This window comes from Rhinolophus sinicus, chromosome 14 (assembly GCF_057876585.1).
Source record: "Rhinolophus sinicus isolate RSI-liver-muscle chromosome 14, RSI-T2T, whole genome shotgun sequence".
NCBI classification, from domain to species: domain Eukaryota; kingdom Metazoa; phylum Chordata; class Mammalia; order Chiroptera; family Rhinolophidae; genus Rhinolophus; species Rhinolophus sinicus.
The window spans coordinates 51,550,436-51,571,811 of record NC_142514.1 but is presented as its reverse complement, the minus strand read 5'-3'; the positions used below and the strand labels follow the sequence as shown (position 1 = coordinate 51,571,811).

General features: G+C 41.0%; 2 protein-coding genes across 12 annotated transcripts in view; one reads left to right on the top strand and one right to left on the bottom strand.

The window, feature by feature from the left end:
- The window catches only part of ANKRD13C (ankyrin repeat domain 13C), a 67,060-nt gene extending 62,400 nt beyond the window's left edge, over positions 1–4,660 (top strand). For both annotated transcript variants that reach the window (XR_002139478.3, XM_019755088.3), the window contains exon 13: positions 2,412–4,660. Coding sequence is in view for 1 of the 2 variants with exons in the window: in XM_019755088.3 (XP_019610647.2) it covers positions 2,412–2,542 (131 nt within the window). In the remaining variant the exon portion in view is untranslated. The remainder of the gene's footprint in view (positions 1–2,411) is intronic.
- Positions 4,661–15,959: 11,299 nt separating this feature from the next.
- SRSF11 (serine and arginine rich splicing factor 11) overlaps positions 15,960–21,376 on the bottom strand; it is a 41,099-nt gene continuing 35,682 nt past the window's right edge. For 3 of the 10 annotated variants that reach the window (XM_019755071.3, XM_019755072.3, XM_088791199.1), the window contains 4 exons: positions 20,898–20,987; positions 17,938–18,054; positions 17,441–17,600; positions 15,960–17,335 (listed from right to left, as the gene is read on the bottom strand). In XM_019755071.3, the coding sequence (XP_019610630.1) occupies positions 17,138–17,335; positions 17,441–17,600; positions 17,938–18,054; positions 20,898–20,987 (565 nt within the window). In that variant the 3' untranslated portion in view covers positions 15,960–17,137. The remainder of the gene's footprint in view (positions 17,336–17,440; positions 17,601–17,937; positions 18,055–20,897; positions 20,988–21,376) is intronic. The other 7 variants (XM_074334944.2, XM_074334945.1, XM_019755074.3 and 4 more) reach the window with 6 other exon arrangements.

Below are 21,376 nucleotides of genomic sequence, written 5' to 3'. Positions count from 1 at the left end.
AGAATGGTTAAAATAAAACAACACCAAATGTTTGTCCAGATGTGAAGTGACTGGATCAGTCATACTTTGCTGGTGGTAATGTAAATAAAATGATAGATAGCCATGCTGGAAAACATTTTTGCAGTTTTTTAAAAAAAAACTGAATACCCAAGTTCCATATGATCAAGCAATTGCATTCCTGGGCATTTATCCCAGAAAAATAAAGATTATGTTCACACAAAAACTGTACACAAATATTTATTCACAGCAATGTTATTTGTAATAGCCCCAAATTAGAACCAACACAAGCTGCTCATTGTAGATTCACTTTACTTTTCCACTTTTACTGTGTTTGTTATTGATATTCATATTGTTTTGTATATCTAATGGACACTTTTATTCTTTTAAATCTCTCCAAGATTTAACTATTTTTGTGGAGTCCTTATCCCAATGAATGATAGACTTTCTTCAAATTTCCTCTGACTTCTTTGAGTTCTCTCTTGATTTTCTTCCTGCCTCTCTGGCCTCCCCTTCTGGAGCACCTCTCTCTTTTGACTTATGTCATGCTACATTATACTCTCATCACATCTGCTAAAACTTAAGCCAAAACACGTTATGACTACTCTGCTCACAACCATCCATTTCATTCAGAGTAACAGCCAAAGACTTTTCCTAGACCGAAACCCCACGTGATCTGGCTGCCAGTTTTCCTCACCCAACCTGCTGATCTTCCCCTCACCCACTTGGCTGCAGCCACACTGGTCTCTTAGCTGTTCCCAGAGTAAACCTGGCACTTTCTTTTTAGGGCTTCTGTACTTATTCCCTCCACTTGGAATTTTCTTTTCGTAAGCAACTGTATGGTTCTTCTCTTAGGTTACTTCTCTGAAAGGTTACTTTATTAAGGTTTTCCTTTGCCACAGTATTCAAGACCTCTTACCCTCAAACACTGGGATTCCCTATCTCCCTAGCACGCTTTATTTTTGTCTCCTTAGTCATTGTAAAATGTATTTAATAAAATGTCAATATATGCAATGTAGTATATTGTTAGCATGGAAAATGCAGCTTTTAAGGTGTTTCTTACAAACACTTATTGATGCTCTGGATTTGCAAATAACAATCTCTTTAGTAAAGGTCCCTAAACTCCTTCAAATTATTTAAAATCCTGGAAAATGTTTAAACTAGGCTGGCCACTCTAAAAAACCTGACAGATGCATTCTGACACATTTATCAGGATACAATTTAAAACATTTCTTTAGCTAAGAGTTTTAATACGATGTACCTACCATCTTATGACTCTTAACACATTATTCTTCCTATTTTCATTCCATTGAAAATCAGTAAATGAATGGTACCCTGTGTTTCAATAAAACTACTCACGGACACTGAAGTTTCAATTTCATGTTATTTTACTGGCACAAAATATTCTTTTTTTGACCATTAAAAAATGTAAAATCTTTTCTTAGCTCACAGGCCAGGCAGTGGGCCTTAGTTTTTTGATGACTGAATAGAAACGTCCTCTGCACTTAATAGGCATAAATGAATGATTTTTTTTCCCCAGAGATAATTGGAAACGGTAATCCTTATGTTGATTTATCTTTTTTTTTAAAATCATAATATTACTTTTTGCAATAAAATACTAGGTTTGTTAACAGTCAAATAAACTTAATTTACTGTATGCCTTTATCCTAGACACTCAAGTTAGCTTTCATAGAATCATTCAGAGTTTTAAGGGTGATTTAGAGTTTATTTTGTAGATAAAATTCCTGAGGCACATAAGTTATTTCATTTGTCGGAATCAGAACCTAGGTTTTAGGATTTATATTCTTTCGAATAGCTTGTATTAGGAATAAAACCAAGCAGAATGATTGAAGTATTTGGCCATTTTTAATGTCAGATTTCACTCATAATTGCAGCCAGAAATGTATTTTATATAGAAGATTGTTAGGCTGTGGTGCCATGATGTTAATCCAATTCTGATGAGACTGTGGATGCATTGTTTTTAGTGTTTTAAAACAAAAAAGGATCCATGTATTTTATTTGTTAGAATAAAAATAAATCAGCTCAGAGTCAGAATACATGCACTATAATCTGAAAAAAAGATGGCAGAATGAAAAGTACACCTGTCCCTTTACCCCAAGAATAATAAAGAAAGACCAGTAGAATCTGGTGTTATAGTTCTAAGATTGGGAAGCAATGGGAACTTTGAGTTTTTGATGTAATTCTTGATGCCTTGGTATGTTCCTTACCTCGATAGTAACCAAATGCTGCCCCACGACACACATACTCCGTAATAAACGTGTTAGGGTTTGTCTGCTGTTTGAATAGTGTTTTTTTACATTTTAAATAGTACGGATATCTCTAATAGTATTTTATAGTCTATAAATAGATTAACATTTCATTTTACAATGTTACCATTGATTGTCCTCTCTTAGATATACCCGTGTTTCCTACGATCACAGCCACTGTGACCTTTCAGGAGTTTCGATATGATGAATTCGATGGCTCCATCTTTACTATACCTGACGACTACAAGGAAGACCCGAGCCGTTTTCCTGATCTGTAACTGACACGGAACACAATGTAATCTAACCAAGCAAAACCAGAGAATGTAGAGACTGCAGAATGAATCCAAATAGGAGGGACAGATGCTTTCAGTGAAGAAAAGGGAATTACACTGAATCGACACATCAGTAATACGATATAGTGAAACGGGCCTTGAATAAGAATTTCAGCAAGTTTCCTGATGTGACACTTTCAGTCTTTTTAAAAATATGCATATTATAGTGTAATAGATTGACACCTTAATGACCCTAAGTACTTCTTATGTAAAACAGCTATGAGTGCTGTGATTTGTTTTTAAAAATTTTTACACTTCTTGTGAAATATATGTGCATATAAATATATCTATATCTATAGCTATATCTAAAACACTCCTGGACCATTAACATAAATTAAATGTCTTAAGAGATATGAAACCCTTTTAAACTTGTCATCTTATATTCAAGGTGACATTTATAAATATTCCTTCAAGCTTTGTTTTCATAAAATGTAAACTATGTAACATTATGTATAGTTCAGTAATTTGAATGTTTGTTCAATATAATGAACTAGAAGGAATGCAGTTTTCTGTAGATGAATGAACCAAATGGTAACCATTAAACAATTGCATTTATATGTTGCAATACATTCAGAAGGAGTGTTCACTCTGCAGGGAATAAGGTACCTCCTTTAGCACCTTAGTGCAATTCATTGTGGTGCTATTTGTTTTTACCTGAATTCTTTCTTCAACGGAAAATGTTTGTTACTAATCTTCTTTTCATAGAACCTGTATTTTTTTTTTTTCTAAACTTGAGTTTAAGTCTTTTTGTGTGTGTGTTCATGGTAAGGTATGGTTAGCATGCTTAAAGGTATTCCTCTTCCAAATCTCAGCACTTTAAAAAAAAATTCCAAAATTTTAAACTTGCTTCCTAGAAAGTATACATCATTCTGATTATTTTGTTTGCTTTTAGTGGACTATGGATGCATTCGTGTCAGTTTTAAACCCACATATTTTGGACATCCCTACATGTTTAATGCTTTCAAAATAAGGTAAAAACATTTTATATGCTAAAAGAATATATTTGTTATCAGTTAAATTCCAGAAACGTACATAAGATTGACAATTCCTACTGTTTATATTGTAAGTTACAAGAAAATATTTATTGGTTTTAATTATCTCCAAAGTGTTAAAATCATGCATTACTCATTTTTGCACTTAAAATTTTTTATATTTATTCCAAGATGGTTTGATGGTCCAAGAATGAAAATAAATTAGGAATAATGTATCACAGTCATAAAATGTTATGTTGTATTAAAAACCTTAGCTAAAGAAATGTTTTTTAAATGTACCCTGATAAATGTGTCAGAATGCATCTGTCAGGTTTTATAGAGTGACCAGTAGTTTAAACTTTTTCCAGGATTTTAAATAATTTGAATGAGTTTAGAGACTTTTATTGAAGAGATGATTATTTACAAATCCAGAGCATCAATCGTAAGAACATTTTTATAATAAACATCTTAAAAGCTGCATCTTCCATGCTGATAACATACTACATTGCATATGTTGACATTTTATTAAATACATTTTATAATGAAGAAGAATAATCACAGTTAAACGTTCAAAGACCTATTACTACCAGATGTGGGTCTGTTGAATTTTGTGGAAAGAGTTGGTAAATGAGACTACGTTTATTGAATATAAGTTGATCCCTATTATTTTGGGAATGCTTATAGATCATGAAACTTGAAATACCAAGACACTGAACGGCAGTGATCACTGTTGCTTTTAGGCTCCCTTACTCTCTGGGAGTCTGGTATACTTTCAGGACTATACTATAGAGTGTTTCATAGGTACAGGCAACTTACTGGGGGAAATAAACATGGTAAATTCCAGCTGGGGATTTATCAATTTCATAAAAGCTGTGAATATTTTGCTGGGGTACACTGGAGGTAGGAAGACTACTGAAAACTTTTGCACTGGATTTTGTTGTTAACTCTTATCATTTTCTTTCATAAAGAGTAGTAGAGATTGTTCATTCCAAATGTCTTTTATTTGATCACAAAGGAAAAGCAAATGTCTGTATCTCTTAAGATGGTGTAAACAAGGAATTATTAATGCAAATAAACTTTTCACATTATTAGACTTTTCAAAGTGTGCCTTTTAATCCAGTTAATGAAGTTACAGGTTTGTCGTGTTAGGGACCCTGCTCGCTCCGCCATTTGTCATGCGGGGCGGCCTGTGGACTCTCTGCTCCCGCTCCCCACATAAGAACCCAGGATATGGCGAGGCCAAAAAGGAACACCCAGGGAGCCATAGGTAGGGGAGTCATACCACTATAGTCTCACTGGAGGCTGGACTCCCGTGACCTGTAACCCCCCCCACCCCCCGTCCTCCTCTCTGCCTGCCAACCAACCGACCCACACCCGACTCACCAACCAGCGCAGCCGCGGCAGTTATATCAGGGGTTGATTGGCTAACTAGTCACAGCTGATAGCCATCTACTACCCGAGCCAGCACCTTTCCACGTGAGGCTGAGAGCCTGGAAACTGCTCTCTGGGACTCTGTCCCCACACTCCACCCCTGCAGGGTTTCACCTCACAATTCACGCAACAAGCATCTTCCGCAAGGGTTCCTGCTTCATATTAGCCCACAGGCACCGACAAACAGAAAGAAACAGTAGTCCCAGGAACCAACAATGGCAAATTCCTTCCATTTGGGAGGACACACGCCAACCCTCTGTCCTGGGAAAGGAGGGTCGCTGCCACTGGCACCGCCCCCCCCTCCCTGGGCTGCGGCACCAGACCTCCACGGCACTGCTTGGGGTCCCCTGTGCAGTCCCAACATGCAACAGAACAGAGGACCCCACAGTGAGAGCACACAGGCTCCCCGCAAAATCATCCTAGCACCGGGACCTCTGCACACCACAGTCACCCACGATGGCCACTCAGCCACCACCCCTGGCATCACTCACAAATCATGAGTCAAACCGGCCCCCCATGGGGCTATCAGGCCTAATCATCGACAGTGGGGGCCTTCGACCTGCCAGGGCCAAGTCCATTGCTGCCGTTCCCCTGCTTTCAAGCATGTGGGGGTGCTGGCAGCAAAATGTTCCCATTTCTGCTGTAGCCTGGCTTTAACAGAGTCTCACTGGTGGTAACTTGTAATTGAATGGGAGCGGCCGTTCGATGTAGCAAAGCTTCTACTGGTGCGGGCCCTCCCTTCCGTGGTCTCTCATTCAGGACTCTCAGGACATCCCATAGACGCGAGGCCCAGTCACGTGTCGTGGGAGGGTGTTTGACACCCAGAGACCTTGCTTCAAAAGGCCATTATAGCGTTCAATCATGCCAGCTGCTTTTGTGGGTTATACGGGGTATGAAACAACCATTGCATGTCCATCCTGGCAGCCCAGCGCTGCATCTCCCGCACCGCAAAATGGGCACCCCTGTCACCCTCAATGACTCGGGGGCGCCCATAGAGGACGCACAGCCGTGTAAGAGGGACCACTGCACGCCACTGGTCTGCAGCCGGACACTGCCAAGCAAACATCAATCCCGTAGCAGTGTCCACTGCTGTAAATGCGTATATCGCATTGTGGGCCTTAGGCAGGGGTCCAATGTAATCCACTTGCCAGCGAGTGAGGGGCACCTTCCCCTGCGCAATCCGCTGTGTCTCCCAGGGGAGCCTCTGCCTTTGGGGGCTGTTCTGGGCACAGACGGCACAGTCATAGCAAGCATCTGCCATCTCCTGCCATTTCAAAGGCAGACCCCAGCATCTGCTCACCTGCCACATGGTTCGGCTTCCAGCGTGCTGCAATTTCCTATGCAGCCAATGGGCCACATCAGTGGCAGGAGCCCGTTCTAACCATCGTACCCGTGTTAGGGCATCTGCCCCACCACCACCTGGGGACACCAAGGGGGGAGTGACCTGTGACATGCATTAGGGTCACCTCCTTTCTCTGCCCCAGGCCCCAGAGATCCTGCCACATGGCCTAACCCCACAGTGGACGGTGTCCTACCAACCAGGCTTGATGTTTCCATGCAGGGAGCCAAAATATTAGGCCCCAGAACACCGCCCAGCTGTCAGTACAAATAACTAGGGGCCCGGGCTTGTACCATCCACACAGCCCATAGCTCAGCCCACTGGCTACTCTGGCCTGTCCCAGTATCAAACCAAATGGTGTCTGTTTTGGGCTACACACCAATAGCCGTCCAAACAGCTGCAGCCCCTCGGCTAGAACCATCGGTAAACCAGGCATCCTCAGGTACTGGGGGCTGTCTTTCTTTGTAGGGTGAGGGCTCCAAGTCCTCCCCCCTAGGTAGAGCGCTTGGCTCAGCCTGGGCTGCAAGCTCCACAGGCCCCAGGACCTGTTGCAGCTCTGTGCTCAAAGGGCTTGAACTAAGGGTGCTACGTTGTTCCAAGTAAGCACCCCACTTGGCGAGGGTGGTGGTCTGTGCCACCCCCGTTTTGGGTCCCTGGGTCCACGTACGGACCCACCCCTGGACCGGATAGGTTGTTCGAACCAACACCCGTGCCGTTCCTACGATGGCTTCTGTGGCCACTAGGGCTGCATACACAGCAGCCAGCTGTTTCTCTATGAGAGAGTAGCGCACCTCCGCTCCTTTCCACAATTGGGACCAAAATCCCACTGGCAACCGGAGACGCTCCTGCCGTTGCCAGAGGCCCCATCCATACCCCTCTTGGGTTACGGGAACATCAAGTTCAAATGGGCAGCCGGGGTCCACTACTTGCAGAACCTGTGCCTGCTGCACTGCCCATTTTGTGGCAACAAAGGCTTGCTCTACAGCCTCTGTCCAATTCCATGAGGCCCCCTTTTTTTATCCTGTTATACAAGGGTCTTGTCATTTGTGCTAAATGGGGTACAAATGCCCACCAATATCCTAGCAGTCCCAAATACATCTGCAGTTGGGAGACCTTGGTCGGCTGGGGAAAGGTTTGTATCTTATCAGTAGTGGCCTCAGGTATGACCTTTGTCTTACCTGACCACACAACACCCGAAAGCTTGATGGATAAGCCAGGGCCTTGGACCTTTTCCTCATTCACCGCCCAGCCGCGTGACTTCAGGTGGCGGAGAAGAGAGGGAGCTGCTTCCTCTAAATCAGAAAGAGAATCGGATGTTAATAGAATATCATCGACATAATGAAACAAGGCCACAGAGGATGGGTGATCCCACTGTGCCAAATCCTGGGCTATGAGCCCGTGGCAGATAGTGGGGCTGTGCAAGTATCCTTGCGGAAGGACTTGAAAAGTCCACTGCCACCCATCCCAAGAAAAGTAAACTGCTCTTGACACTCAGGTGCAATGTCAATGGAGAAAAAACATTGGCCAAGTCCACTACATAGTGATATGTCCCCAGGCGGACAGTCAGACGATCCATCAAAACGTGAATTGAAGGCACTGCAGCGTGCAAGGGTGGCGTCACCTTATTTAACTCCCTATAGTCCACAGTCATTCGCCAGGTTCCATCTGGCTTCTTGACAGGCCGTACTGGGGAGTTAAAGGGACTGTGCGTTGGCCTCACAATATGTGCCTTCTCTAATTCCAATATTGTACGACCAATCTCCTCCTGTCCTCCTGGCAGGCGATACTGTCGCACTGTAACCACGCGCCAGGGCTGTGGCAACACTTGAGGAGGGTGGTGAGCATGCCCACGTGTCACCGCTTTCAGCACCTGGATCTGGAGACCGAACTCTCCTACCGACGTCTGTAAGCTGAGGCCATGTAGCACGTCCACCCCTAGAATATACTCCGGAACGGGGGAGACATAAACCTTGTAGGTGCGAGGGGGAAGCCTTCCTATACCCAGTGGTAAGGAAATGGCTTTCACAGTCACAGTCTTTCCTCTGTAGCCATCAATGCAGATTGCTCGTCCGGGGAACAGTTCTGGGTTCCCATAAACAAGACTGCAGTCTGCGCCAGTGTCAACTAGGGCCAAAACCCTCTGCACATTAGAAGGGGACCAATGTATGGACAGTTCCACGTGGGGCCTCTGGTCCCTGCTCGTCCCCTCTGACCGGGTACCTTGGCCCCACCCCTAATCAAGCTGAAAGGAGTTGCCTCAAGTGGCTGCATGAAGTCCTGGAGGGACACGGGTCGCGCTTTCCCAGACTTGTCCTTTAGGCTTCTCTGGAATTGCTGTTCCGGACGCAACTGTTTCCAAAGCTCCAACAAGAGTGCATTGGGTTGTCGATCTATTTTTTCCCAGATCGACCCCTCCTGCCCCGAGATCAAGCCACATCTGTGCGCGTGTTACTGTCTGAGGCCCGCGACCTCACCCCCTTACTTTTGATTTGGGCTTCCAGGTCTCAACTGCGCGGACCTCCTGTCTTAACTTCCTTCGCCTCCGGCTTTCAACATCCCCTAGGGTGGCCATGGCAATTGTAACTTCATGGATCCGTAGCTCCACATTAGGGATAAGAATGCCAACCAAGGATCCAAAAGCACTCGCAGGTGCAGTATCCAAAACCAGATCTCACATGCTGGTAGTAAAAAGCTCGTCATCTGGGCCCTGCATGTTGAGGTTAAAAATAGCATGTCTCATACCCATTTCACGGATTATTTGCGTAAGTTCTGTATATGACTGCCATTGACTCACAGTGTCTGGCAGCTCGCCAGCCTGTCCCCATACTGTGTGTACCGCAGCAGTGAGCCACTCCATTAGAGAATGGTTGCCCTGGTTGTTGGCCAATCTATGGCAGTTTTGTAACCTTTGTCGCAGGGACGGATGCACTGTCACAAAGGCTAGCTTTTCCATCTCGCCTGGGGAGCAGAGAATGTTGTCTGCTCCCTCATCCCATAAACGTAGTAGCCAAGCTGAGATTGGCTCTCCAGGGCGCTGTCTGTACCGCCTCCCCAGCTCCTGCAACTCAGTGGGAGTGTAAGGGGTGTAGGTTGTGAACTCAGTCACAGCTGGGTTGCCGGCAGCAACGCCTCCAGGGCCCAACGGTTGCTCACATTTTACCCTTTGCTTCAAGATGGGCCGGGCTTGGGGGTTGGGAGCTACATTGTCTCCACTTGCTTCCTCCGCCTCTGCCTCAGAGTCTCCACCTTGGGGCCCCTCTTCTAACAGGCGGACCCGGGCTTCCAGCGCTTCCAACCGGGACACCTGGTCAGGCACCTGGGCCACTTCATTAAGCGCACTTTCTGTGTTGAGACTCAAGGTCGTGAGGAACATCCAGCCCACGCGGCCGGCTGTAGCCTTCTCCTCCTCCGGCAACCGCTTAGCCAGAGCCTGCAGGGCCCTCTCCACGCTGGCCGGAGAGCCGTCCATGTCCTCCCACTCCTCCTTGGGGGTTCAACCCTTGAGAACAGTGGCCACCGGACACCACACACTGTGTGGGGGCCACACATCTTCCCAGAGTCAGACGCCATTCCTACCTGGTCGGAATCCTGCTCACCGTGCCAGGTGTCTGAGTGGGTGGTGGCCTCAGTGTATAATGTCCACAATCCTCGGAGCCTACAGCAGAAGCAGATCAACAAAAGGAAGACAACGCCTTCCATGGCCAAGAGGGAGGTGTGCCATCTGGAGTCGTGAGTCTCCCAGGCAGACCGTGCCTCCCGCTCCCGACGTCGCTCCTCATGGGCCTCCAGAAGCTGAACTTTTACATGCACAAACTGTTCCACCATGTTTCGGTAAGTTTTGGCCGGCACCATACCCTGCTCGCTCTGCCATTTGTTGTGGGGGAGGCCTGCGGGGCCTCTGGTCCCGCTCCCCACATAAGAACGTAGGATATGGTGAGGTCAAAAAGGAACACCCAGGTAGGGGAGTCATACCACTATAGTCTCACTGGAGGCTGGACTCACACGACCTGCAACCCGCCGTCCTCCTCTCTGCCTGCCAACCAACCGACCCACACCTGACTCACCAACCAGCGCAACCGCAGCAGTTATATCAGGGGCTAATTGGCTAACTGGTTACAGCTGATGGTCAATTAGCCACAGCTGATGGCCATCTACTACCCGAGCCAGCGCCTTTCCACGTGAGGCCGAGAGCCTGGAAACTGCTCTCTGGGACTCTGTCCCCACAAGGTTATGCTTCAAGTTAAGTATATCAAAACACCATATATTTTAATTTCACACGAAAATCCAGATTTTGTAATGTAGGTTCATAAAATCTTATATTCCTTCTATTTGTGATTGAAGAAACTGTTTAAAACTTGGGGGACTGTAAAATGGTCACCTTAAATGACTTGAGAAATGCTCAATATTCCTGCCACCAGTGTGGTATCAAAAGAAGATCGTTCCCTAGACACAATTTGCCTTGTCTGTAGATGGTCACATACAGAGACTTGTCAGACGTCATGAAAAGGAAGCGGAAAGCAGGTGGTAAAGTGATATTTGTGAGGCGAGGCACATGCACGGGTCTGGAAATGAATACATTTCAGGAAGCTTATAACCGGCAAAAGCTGAAAAATGACTTAGTTTCTTATGCTTAGAACTGTTACTGAGGCTGACACTGCACTCATAGAAATGGGTTTTTATAGTGTTATTTGTGTCCAGTTTATGAGTCACACCTTGGGGAGGGTGGTGAATAATGATTAGTGATCCTGTTTAAGGGCCACAAAAGGGCTGGAGTAAATATTTTCAGACTGAATGAAGGGGTGCTTCCTTTTGCTCATTTATTTTTATTTGCAAACTGCATGATTCATCAAGTTGTAGAAAACTAGGTGAATTTGAATTCCGGCCTGTAATACGCTAGCCTGTAAAACGGAATGAGAATTACTGCTTAGTATGGGACACAACAGGCCTCTGCTCTTAACTCCAGTAAAAGACATCTTAACCATGTTTTCTAAAAGTTAACAAAATGCATCCTTACCCAAGTTGCTATATTTGCAAACTATGGAAATTTTCAAAGACAATTGACAGTGAAACTTGCTCTAGCAATAAATGGACAGGAGATAATAAACCACTTGTCAAGATAGCAAAACTAAACTTGGTTAAAAGCCACTGTGGGGACAGAGTCCCAGAGAGCAGTTTCCAGACTCCGACCTCACGTGGAAAGGTGCTGGCTTGGGTAGTAGATGGCCGTCGGCTGTGACTAGTTGACCATCAGCTGTAACCAGTTAGTCATTAGCTGCTAATCTAACTGCCGTGGCTAAACTAGGAGGTTGGTTGACAGAGAAGTAGATGGCAAATTGCAGATCGTGCGGCTCTCGCTTCCTGTGTCTCCAGCCCAGGAGCCAGCGAGAATATAGTGGTATGAACCCCCTATCTATGGCTCCGTGGGTGTTCCTTTTTGGCCTCACCATATCCTGTGTTCTTACGTAGGGAGCGGGACCAGAGACCCCCACATGACAGCCACCATTTGCATACTGTGAATTAGCAAAAACTACTTTTGCTAAGCATTATATGTCAGAAATCTGGGGCAACAGTATCTACGGTCACTATCTAAAAATGTCATCTCAAGTATTACTGTGTTTTTTAGATCACGTGGCCCTCTTTACTTACAGTACTACTTAGTGATGAATGTTTAAAATTACCGTCAGCTCATTTTAGAATAGTACTTTTGTTACTGTGCTAAGGTCTGGCTGCCTGCCGCTTAAAAAAGTTAAAAATCGAAAGACCAGGTTGGTGGAAAGAAAAGCAGGTTTATTCATAATACCGGCATTCTGGGAGGATGGCAGACTCTTGTCCGAAGGCCATCTCCCCGTTCCTAGACCAGTCAGGTTTCATAGGTACACCAGAACAAAGGAAAGGGAAAGTCGGTCAGGCAGGTCCAGGGATGATGTCGCTTCCTGTGATCTGATCTGTTAAAATAATACCTCTGGGTTCGGCCACTGCGGCCTGGGGCTTTATGCGGCACCTGTAAAAACTGCAAAATGGATTCCGGTGTCTGGGTGGTTGAGAATTAAGAAATTTTTCTTTTCAGGTTAGGATTCGGCTGATTAAATGGATTATCGAGGTATATGTAGCACAAAAGAGTTCTTAAATCAGAGTTGTTCAATCAATCAGTGAGGGGAGAAACAGAAAACAGCTGAATATCAGGGTGGATCAAACTAAACTAGCTAAGTCTAACTACATTATTGCTTCCCTGAGTTTTACCCTGACACTTTCAGCCAAAATGGCGCCTGTGGAACATAGAATTTCAATGCCACTTTTTGCCACAGCACCCACAAAGCAGAATATCCTAAGGGTTTTTAAAGAAAGGTACTTGGCAATCATTCCTGAATTTGATCATTTTTTAGCAGGTGAAAATGACTAACTGGCCTATAGTAAAAGCTTTGTGTAATAGTTAAAAAAAAAAAATTATATATATATATATATATATATATATATATATATATATATATATATATATATATAATTTACACACACACACACACACACACACACACACACAATTTACCTGTACCTCCACAGCATTCTTGCTCACTAAAGAAGGCTGAGTGACTGGCTGGATGCTTTAAATGAAAATTGGTGGTTTTGTTTTGGAGAAGTATATCAGCAATTCTGAAGCTCATACACATTCTGTTTTACCAGCTGGTCCCTTTGGGATGGGGCAGCAGCTGGGCCTGCAATTACTTCCCCTTCCCCTTATCCTCCTTTCCTTTCTCAGACTTACGGGCCAGCTGTGTGTTTAGCTTCACAGTGAAAGGTTCTTTCTGGCTTCAGCCATACCACCCAGGTCAGAAGCAACAAGACCTGACCTGAGTTTCAGCCCATCCTTGTGGGTTCCAGCTTGTGCTTGGTTCCAACTTACTCTTACCCTCCAAGACCCATCTTCCCTTCCCGACTGACTGTGGGCTTTAATCTCCAGGACCATGCAAAGACAGTCAACAGTTTTGAGACTATTTAACCAGTTCCCACAATGAAGGTCCAATTCCTATAACAAATCTTTTCTAGTGGTTCTGCTCGTTTGACTGAACGCTGACTGGTAAGAATCTTCTTAATATACGTTTGTCTTCCAATTTGATATTTAAGTAAGCAAATTTTAACTGTTAACTTGTTCATAGTGAATAAAAAACGGCAGGGTTTTTTTTGTATTTAGTATAGCGACAAAATTAGGTTGGTGTGAAATTGCAGTCTTTAAGGTTAAAAATAATTGCAAAAACAGCAATTACTTTTGCACCAACATAATAGATCTTGTAACTGAACATTTATATTAAACATCATTTGGAGCATTCCATTCTTTAATTTGTGATGCTAGACCTTCAATTTCTTATGCAAAAATCATACCTTAGCCAACTAGCTTTTAAGACTTGATACTAATTTTAGTGAAAATGCACTGGGAAAATAACCTTTACAGAGTACTGTTTTGAAAAGAATGTGAACATGTCACTTCCCCAATTATTTTTGTAAGGACATCATTTAAAAAATGTTATTTCAGATCTTTTCTAGGAACTGTCTTATATTGCTAGTAACATCTACTATACACTTCATGTATATGAAGCATATTCCCACTGGTAAGAAATTAGAATGGTTCACATGTGAGTTATTTTGCTAAAGAATTTCTAAATGGATTCATGCTTTGACATAAAAAATGACAACAAAAGTAAAACAGACTCAAAAATCTACAACTCCAGAATTGGTCTCATTTAGAGAAGTACTTCTACAATTTTTCCCTGAAAATAAGACCTAGCTGGACAATCAGCTCTATTTTCGGGGAAACATGGTAACAAAGCCTTAGGGATGGACATATTCTGTATGCTCATTAGCTATTTTCGAGACAAAAGGAAGACATCTAAATTCCTTTAAAAAGGTGTCTGTCAATCTTCAAATGGCAGGGGCCTTCAGCATTGAGGAAAGTGTAGTTTGCTAGAGGAAAAGCGGACTTGTGTAGAAGCAAGAACTTTCCTCAGTTGTAAGACGCAATTCCAAAGTTAAAGTAAAATTAGTTTTTACTGTTCTAATAGAAGTTTTCCTATTCTTAAGGACCTAACATTTATCTACCATCCACATACATATACCATGTTTCCTCGAAAATAAGGCTGGGTATAAGACACGGTCTTCTATTAATGTTTGCTCCAAGCGACACATTACAGCTGTCCGGCTAGGCCTTATTTTCGGGGACATGGTACTGTAATCACTACCAGGAAGCTATCCAAAACCTATCTTCACAAAAATGAAAATGGCAACATAGCCTTTGCAAAGTCTTAACCTGCAATTTACCTTAGTGCTTTTGCTAAAATATTACCCCAACGTAAATCATTGTAGTTTTGGAAAGCTCCATGATCTGACCATGTACTGACCCAGGCAAAACAGACCTGTTTTTTTCCTACCAACTACACAAGATAGGTTCTCACTCCCGTTTTAGGAAAATGAACGTGACACAGGTCTGTCTCCCCTGGTGTAAATGAAACCAAACACTTATGACTGGACTTACATAGCCATTACCTCTCATTCACTCCTAAAGAACTTAAGCAAATAAATAGGACAAACATTTTTCTAACAAAACCACTTTTATTTTTTAATCATTTACTACTAAATACAGAATAAAACTTAGTGTGGAGGCAGTGTTCACTTGATTTCAGCTGGTCGTCTCTGTTCAAGGCTTGTGTCCCTGTGCATCCCTGTGTTTGTGCAAAGTTTTCATTGGGAAAAACCCAACATGGATTCCCTTCACTGTAGCATCTTAAGTCAGTGACACTATTTTAAAGCCAAAACTTTTTAAATCCTGTTTGGAAGGTCAGTATATATTTGTACTCAGAGATTACCAGTGAGGAAAGAGACTAACATTAGGTTTAACCAGGTGAATGAAACTGCCAATATTTTACTTGTTTTGACTTACAAAAATGGCAGATGATTCAACCTTTACCTAATAAAAAAGTTTTTATAAGTTTAAACAAATGTCATTTGCATTCAGCTGTTTAAAAAATGCAGTGATTATTAGGACAATTACTAGAACTCCTTTAGCTATAGACAAAAATTCTTGATAAAATCTTTAAAAAGTTACTTACTACAAACTGTAAAAACAATGCTGCTTTTGTCTATATGGCATTTCAATTTTAAAAGTTAAAAAAAATCATCAAACTTGGATGAAAGCTGTATTTCCAAGTCTCATTTTCTCCTTAATCCCAGCCACTCCAACTACTCATTTCATAAATGTACTATTTAGTATTGTACAGTAAATACATACCATTGACAGTGGCTCTACTATTCTAGCAAAGGCAAATATATTTCACCAGAAAAATTAATTTACTAGATACAGGTGGGATCATTTGTTTATCCCCAAGTTCACTGCTTAATCAACCCAATTCCTACATCCAATTATGAGAAATAAAATTACACTAAGGAAAAGACAGTTTTAGATAGAAACTAAACCAACTTTGACAATTCTCATGGCAAGTAACCACTCCAGTGATGGATTTTATGTCAATATGTGGATTGAAAGGGGAAAGAACTTGATTTGTAAAATGAATGAGGTAATGTCATACATTCAACAGCTTGCAAATAAATACAAATCAGTTTTACAGGAACATGAACATAAGTTTAAGGGTTTTATTATCAAAGTCTTGTAAAACAATTTCAGAAACTGTACATCAACATGGCACAGACTAGCCTACTTTTGTTCTTACTGCACAAAAGTGAAGCTTGAAACTCCTGTAACTAAGAAAACAGATGCCTAACTACTTTGCATTTAACATGGAATCACTGTGTGCATAAGATTACTACTGCAGAAACAGTAACACAAATTTATTGGTTTATACAACTTGAGATCAAATAAAAAGTACATTATCAAGTACACTTATCTTATTTTAAAAGCATATGAAGGTCAATTTAAAATGCACTACCCCCTTTTTCCAACACTGACATTAAAACAAATTAATAAAAGTGAAAAACTGAAAATCACGACAAGAGAAAACTTTTACAGATGGTCTCAGAATAGGCAGATAGCTTTCACTGATGTAGATGTGGAATAAATTATTTTAGGAAAAAAAATTCCCAAACACCATATGAAAAATGTATATAACTCTACTTCAAAATGTTATTTACTCACTGCCAAAGACAGTTTCCAATTGAAATCTTGTTTCTTTAATTAAAAGCCTAATTAGCCATCAAAAAGGTTAGTGCATATATAACCTTTCAAAGTCAAACAAAAGCCACAAAAATTTAGCCACAAGGCTTAAAAGGATTATCTATTTCAAATGCTTATTTCCAGATGTAACTATAAGAATGTTAATTTGTCATGTCAACAAACAAGACCATAAGTAGATCCATCATGTTGGGAGGATTTTAATGACATTTAGGATATTCCTGCCACAATTAACATGCAATCAGTGCATTCCCTACATGGCTCTATTACGGCAATGAATCGAATCCTAGAAATGCTATAAGTGAACTTACTTAATGAAGGTCATACAACATAAACAATCCATGCCGGCTGTTGATGCATGCAGCTGTTGGTGTTTGCTATGAAGCAGCACCACAATAGTAAAACTGCTTGGTTACTCAATCGGATTTCACCATGTCAAGGACTGGTACCCATGTATCATTTTCTAAAAGCTTTTGGATGTAAATAATTAATATCGATACCAGGAGCTTTATAACCATTTATAACTCAGCTGTGTACATCTAGGTTTGAGATGAACAAATACAGCATTAAGAAATCACACAAAGGAATGACACTGATGCATGTACAGCTGGATCCCCAGGAGGCAACACTCAGTCACTCATATCCATGTCCTCCTCGTGATGATCGTCCCCGTTCACTTTGGATTCTCTCAGTGAATCACCGGGTCCCTTCTCCACAGAACACTCTTTTGTTTTAGGGGAACCTGGTTCTGTTGGTTTCTTCTCTTCTTTTTTCTCTTTCTCGCTGTCATACCCCTGTTCCTCTTCATCGTAATCCCGTGTAACCTGCTTTGCCAAGGAGAATAAGAAAAGTAAACGTCTTCACAGAAGGATCACTTCTTACAAGTACTAGCACCACCCAAAGTACCAAAATAAATTAGTATGTAAACATACTTTCACATCTTTATCACTCTCTGATTTTCTTTCTCGATCCTTTTCCTTATCCTTACTTTTCTTCTTCTTGCTTGTTGATCGTTCTCTCTCATCTCTGCTTCTTTCTTTGTCTTTATCTTTCTTCTTCTCCTTTTTGTGTCTAGGATGACAGTAAAATGTTCTCAAAAAGAAAAAAAGATGCTTTAAAGGGAAACACTCAAGTTTCACTTGTAAATATAGCAGTAAGTTTGAACTTGTTTAAATGGTGAACTTGATCAAGTTCACATGGCACAGAGAACAGCAAAGACCCAAATTCAAACCACAAGACTAACTTGGTTTTAAGGTTTAAAATGCCCAAACCTCAACAGTGTTTGTCATACCACAGTCTCAAGTCATAAAGGGCAAAATGTATCAGCACTTTCAAAGCATTTTATTGAAAAGGAAGACAACTCCCTAGAAGTTTTTAAAACAAACACTGGTAGTTTCTGAAAAACAGAAAGGATGGAAATCATTCTTACCTCCTTGGGGATGGGGAGCGAGACAGTTTTCTTTTAGGAGACCTCGGCTTTTTAGGAGATCTTGTGCCACTCCTGCTCCGTCGTCGTCGCCTCTCTCTAGAACCACAAATGTACAAACTACACTTTAAAATACAGACACATCATAGCAGATGTGTCTGTGATGGAGCTCCATCACTTTTAAATCATTAAATAAGATTCAAAGAACTAGGATTAATGGTAATATACAGATCGAAGTGATCCCTGTTTCCAGCAAACTGTCGCCCCAACCCTGCTTTGTGCAATTAAGTGTTTAAGATGTACAGCCTTTCCCGTCTCTTTAAATTACAGATTTTTCTTTTCCTTTTTTTTTTTTTTTTTTTTTTTAACTATCCTGCTTCTGTTACTATTCTCAAAATTAGGTCTTGCAAGATGACCGTTTACAAGATTTAGACACAAAATAATCAAAAATAAAACCCCATACTTTCAGTTGTCTAATTTCTAAATGAAGCTTTTTGTAAAAAAAAAACAAACCAAAAAACACGAGAAAACAAAAAACACCTTTACAGCCCTGTGTGACACCCCCAACCTCCACAACCTCCACTGGGGTCCTGGAAATATTACACAAACTAATCTTCATCAAATATTAAGTTTGTCAGGATTATACACCTGATTTTTTGCTACTGCTTTATGCAACTGATACTCCAAATTCCCTAGGTGGAAGAGATGTTTTATATTATATTTCTGTGTCCCTTGATAGATTATATAGTACAACTGCAAACACAATGGTAGGTATTCAATAAAAACAAAGAATATGCCTTATAGTGAAACAATAATTAAGCAGAATAAGGTGCTTATGAGCAAGTACATTAAATAAAGTAAGGCAAAAAACCCCCAAAAAACTCCAGTTATAAAGGTAAGAAAAATACACATTGCATGTCCCATCTTTTATGCCCTTTTGCCACTTTTCCCTCAGCCCTAATTTGGCATTTTCTTGAGTACTTACACTTGGTTTCATTTTTTTTTTTTTAATATCAGTTGGCACTCTGGATTTGCAGGTTTCACATCCACAGATGCAGAGGGCTGATTGTATGCTTTATTCTAAGCCATTAATACAATGTTTCCCCGAAAGTAAGACCCAGCCGGACAATCAGCACTAATGCGTCTTTGAAGCAAAAATTAATATAAGACCCGGTCTTATTTTACTACAATATTAAGACCGGGTCTTATATTACTTTTTGTTCCAAAAGATGCATTAGAGCTGATTGTCCGGCTGGGTCTTATTTTTGGGGAAACACGGTATAAGGGATATGAGCTTCCTTGGATTTTTGTATCCACAGAGGGTTTTGGACCAATCCCCCATGGCTACCCAGGAACAACTGTCTTTTCCTTTTATGAAATTATTCCTCACCCTAAAAGAAACCCCATACCCTTTGGCTATCACACCCCAACCTCTGATCTACTTTCTGTCTTTATAGATTTACCCATTCTGGATATCTCATATAAACAGAATCATACAATTTGTGGTCCTCTGTGACTGACTGCTTTCATCTGGCAAGTTTTCAAGACTTACCCATATTGTTAATGTCTTGGTATTTTGCTCCTTTTAATTGGTGGATACTTCATTGTATGGATAAACCATTTTGTTTACCACGTTAGTTAATGGACATTTGGGTAGACTTTTTAGTTATTATGAATCATATTGCTATGAACATGTGTGTACAAGGTTTTATGAGGACATATGTTTCTGTTTCTCTTGGGTATACCCCTAGCAGTGAAACTGCTGTGTCAAAAAACTCGTTTACTTTGTAAGGAACTGCCAAACTGTTTTCCAAGCAGCTGCACCATTTTACATTCACACCAGCAACATACATTCCCAGTTTCCTCATATCCTCACCAACACTAGTTATCATCTGTCTCGCCATCCTAGTGGGTGTGAAGCGGTTTTGACGTGCATTTCCCTGATGAACAATGTTGCACATCTTTCATGTACTTATTGGACACTTTCGTATCTTTTTTGGAGAAATGTCAATTTAGATCCTTTGCCTATTTTTTAATTGGGTTTTCCGTTGTTCTATGATTGAGTTGTAACAGTTCTTTGTATGTTCTAGATACAAGTCCCTTTTCGGATATATCATTTGCTATTTTCTAGCCCTCTAGGTTGTCTTTCCTTTCTTGACAGTGTTCTCTGAAACACTGAAAGTTTTCATTTTGATGACCTCCAATTTGTATTTATCTTTTGTTACTTATACTGTTGGTGTCATAGCTACAAAATCACGGCCAAATTCAAGGTCATGGAGATTTACTTCTATGGTTTCTTCTAAGAGGTTTTCAGTTTTAGGCTTTACACATTTAGGTCTTTTATCCATTTTAATTTTTGTATATAGTGTGAATCTCCTAGCATTTAAATAATCAAGATTAAGAAAACAAATACTTCAGCAAAACGTGTAAACAAGATTGGAAGAAAACAAATATGGCCAGTCCTTACACATTTCATATAAATTCCAATGTTAAGTGTGAAAAATATATCTCTGTGGACTAAAGTTTCCAATACTGAATTCTCACTATGGCAGGTTAAAGACAGATTTATTTATCTAAGAATGACACAAATTAGAACTTGCACTGCCTCTATTTTATCAGTGAACCACTGGATATGGGGAAAATTCTTTTCAGTATTAACGTGGCTATTTTAAATATAACTTACTACAAACTTAATGCAATAATTCAAATCAGGATGTGAAATGCTTTATAAAGCAAACATAAAAACTGACCTCTGCTGAATTCCATGTTATTTCAAACACACTCTATACCATAAATATTAAGTAAAAAGAATAGATGAACTTTAGGTTGTTCTCCATAAACTGCCTTTTTAAATGTCAACAATGAAGTATGCATCTATACACTAGAAAACATTTCATGTTCATAGCCTACTGATATCCCAGCACACAGTTTAAAAAAAATGCCAAGAATTCATAATGTCTTACCTGCTTGCACTTCTGGACCGTCTGGCTGTGCTGTAACTTTTTGGTGGTGTTTTGGAACGTTTCTTTTCTTTGTCTTCTTTCTTTTTGTCTCTAATAAATGAACACAATTTTTGAATACATTAGAAGTTTCAGCTAATACAAACTTATATAGCACTAGAAATATAAACAAAAGCACAGTGAGATCTAATTCCATCCTTAAAATATGAATGTTATCCTAATAGAAACTATAGAAGAAATGACTCAAGTGGCATTATTTGTGGTAAGAAAACTTTTTTATTAAAATCCTATTTTCTGTGTATGTGGCACAGAATCCTATTTTATGTGTATATGGCAAAAAAAAAACAATAAAGGGTATCAGCCAGTTTTTTTGGTATGTGTGGCACACTCACCAATAGTTTTAGTAATCGTCTCTAGCTTTCCAACAGCAGTTTCTTTTCTATCAGCTGATTTCTTTGTTTCCCCATCCACCATGGCTCCAT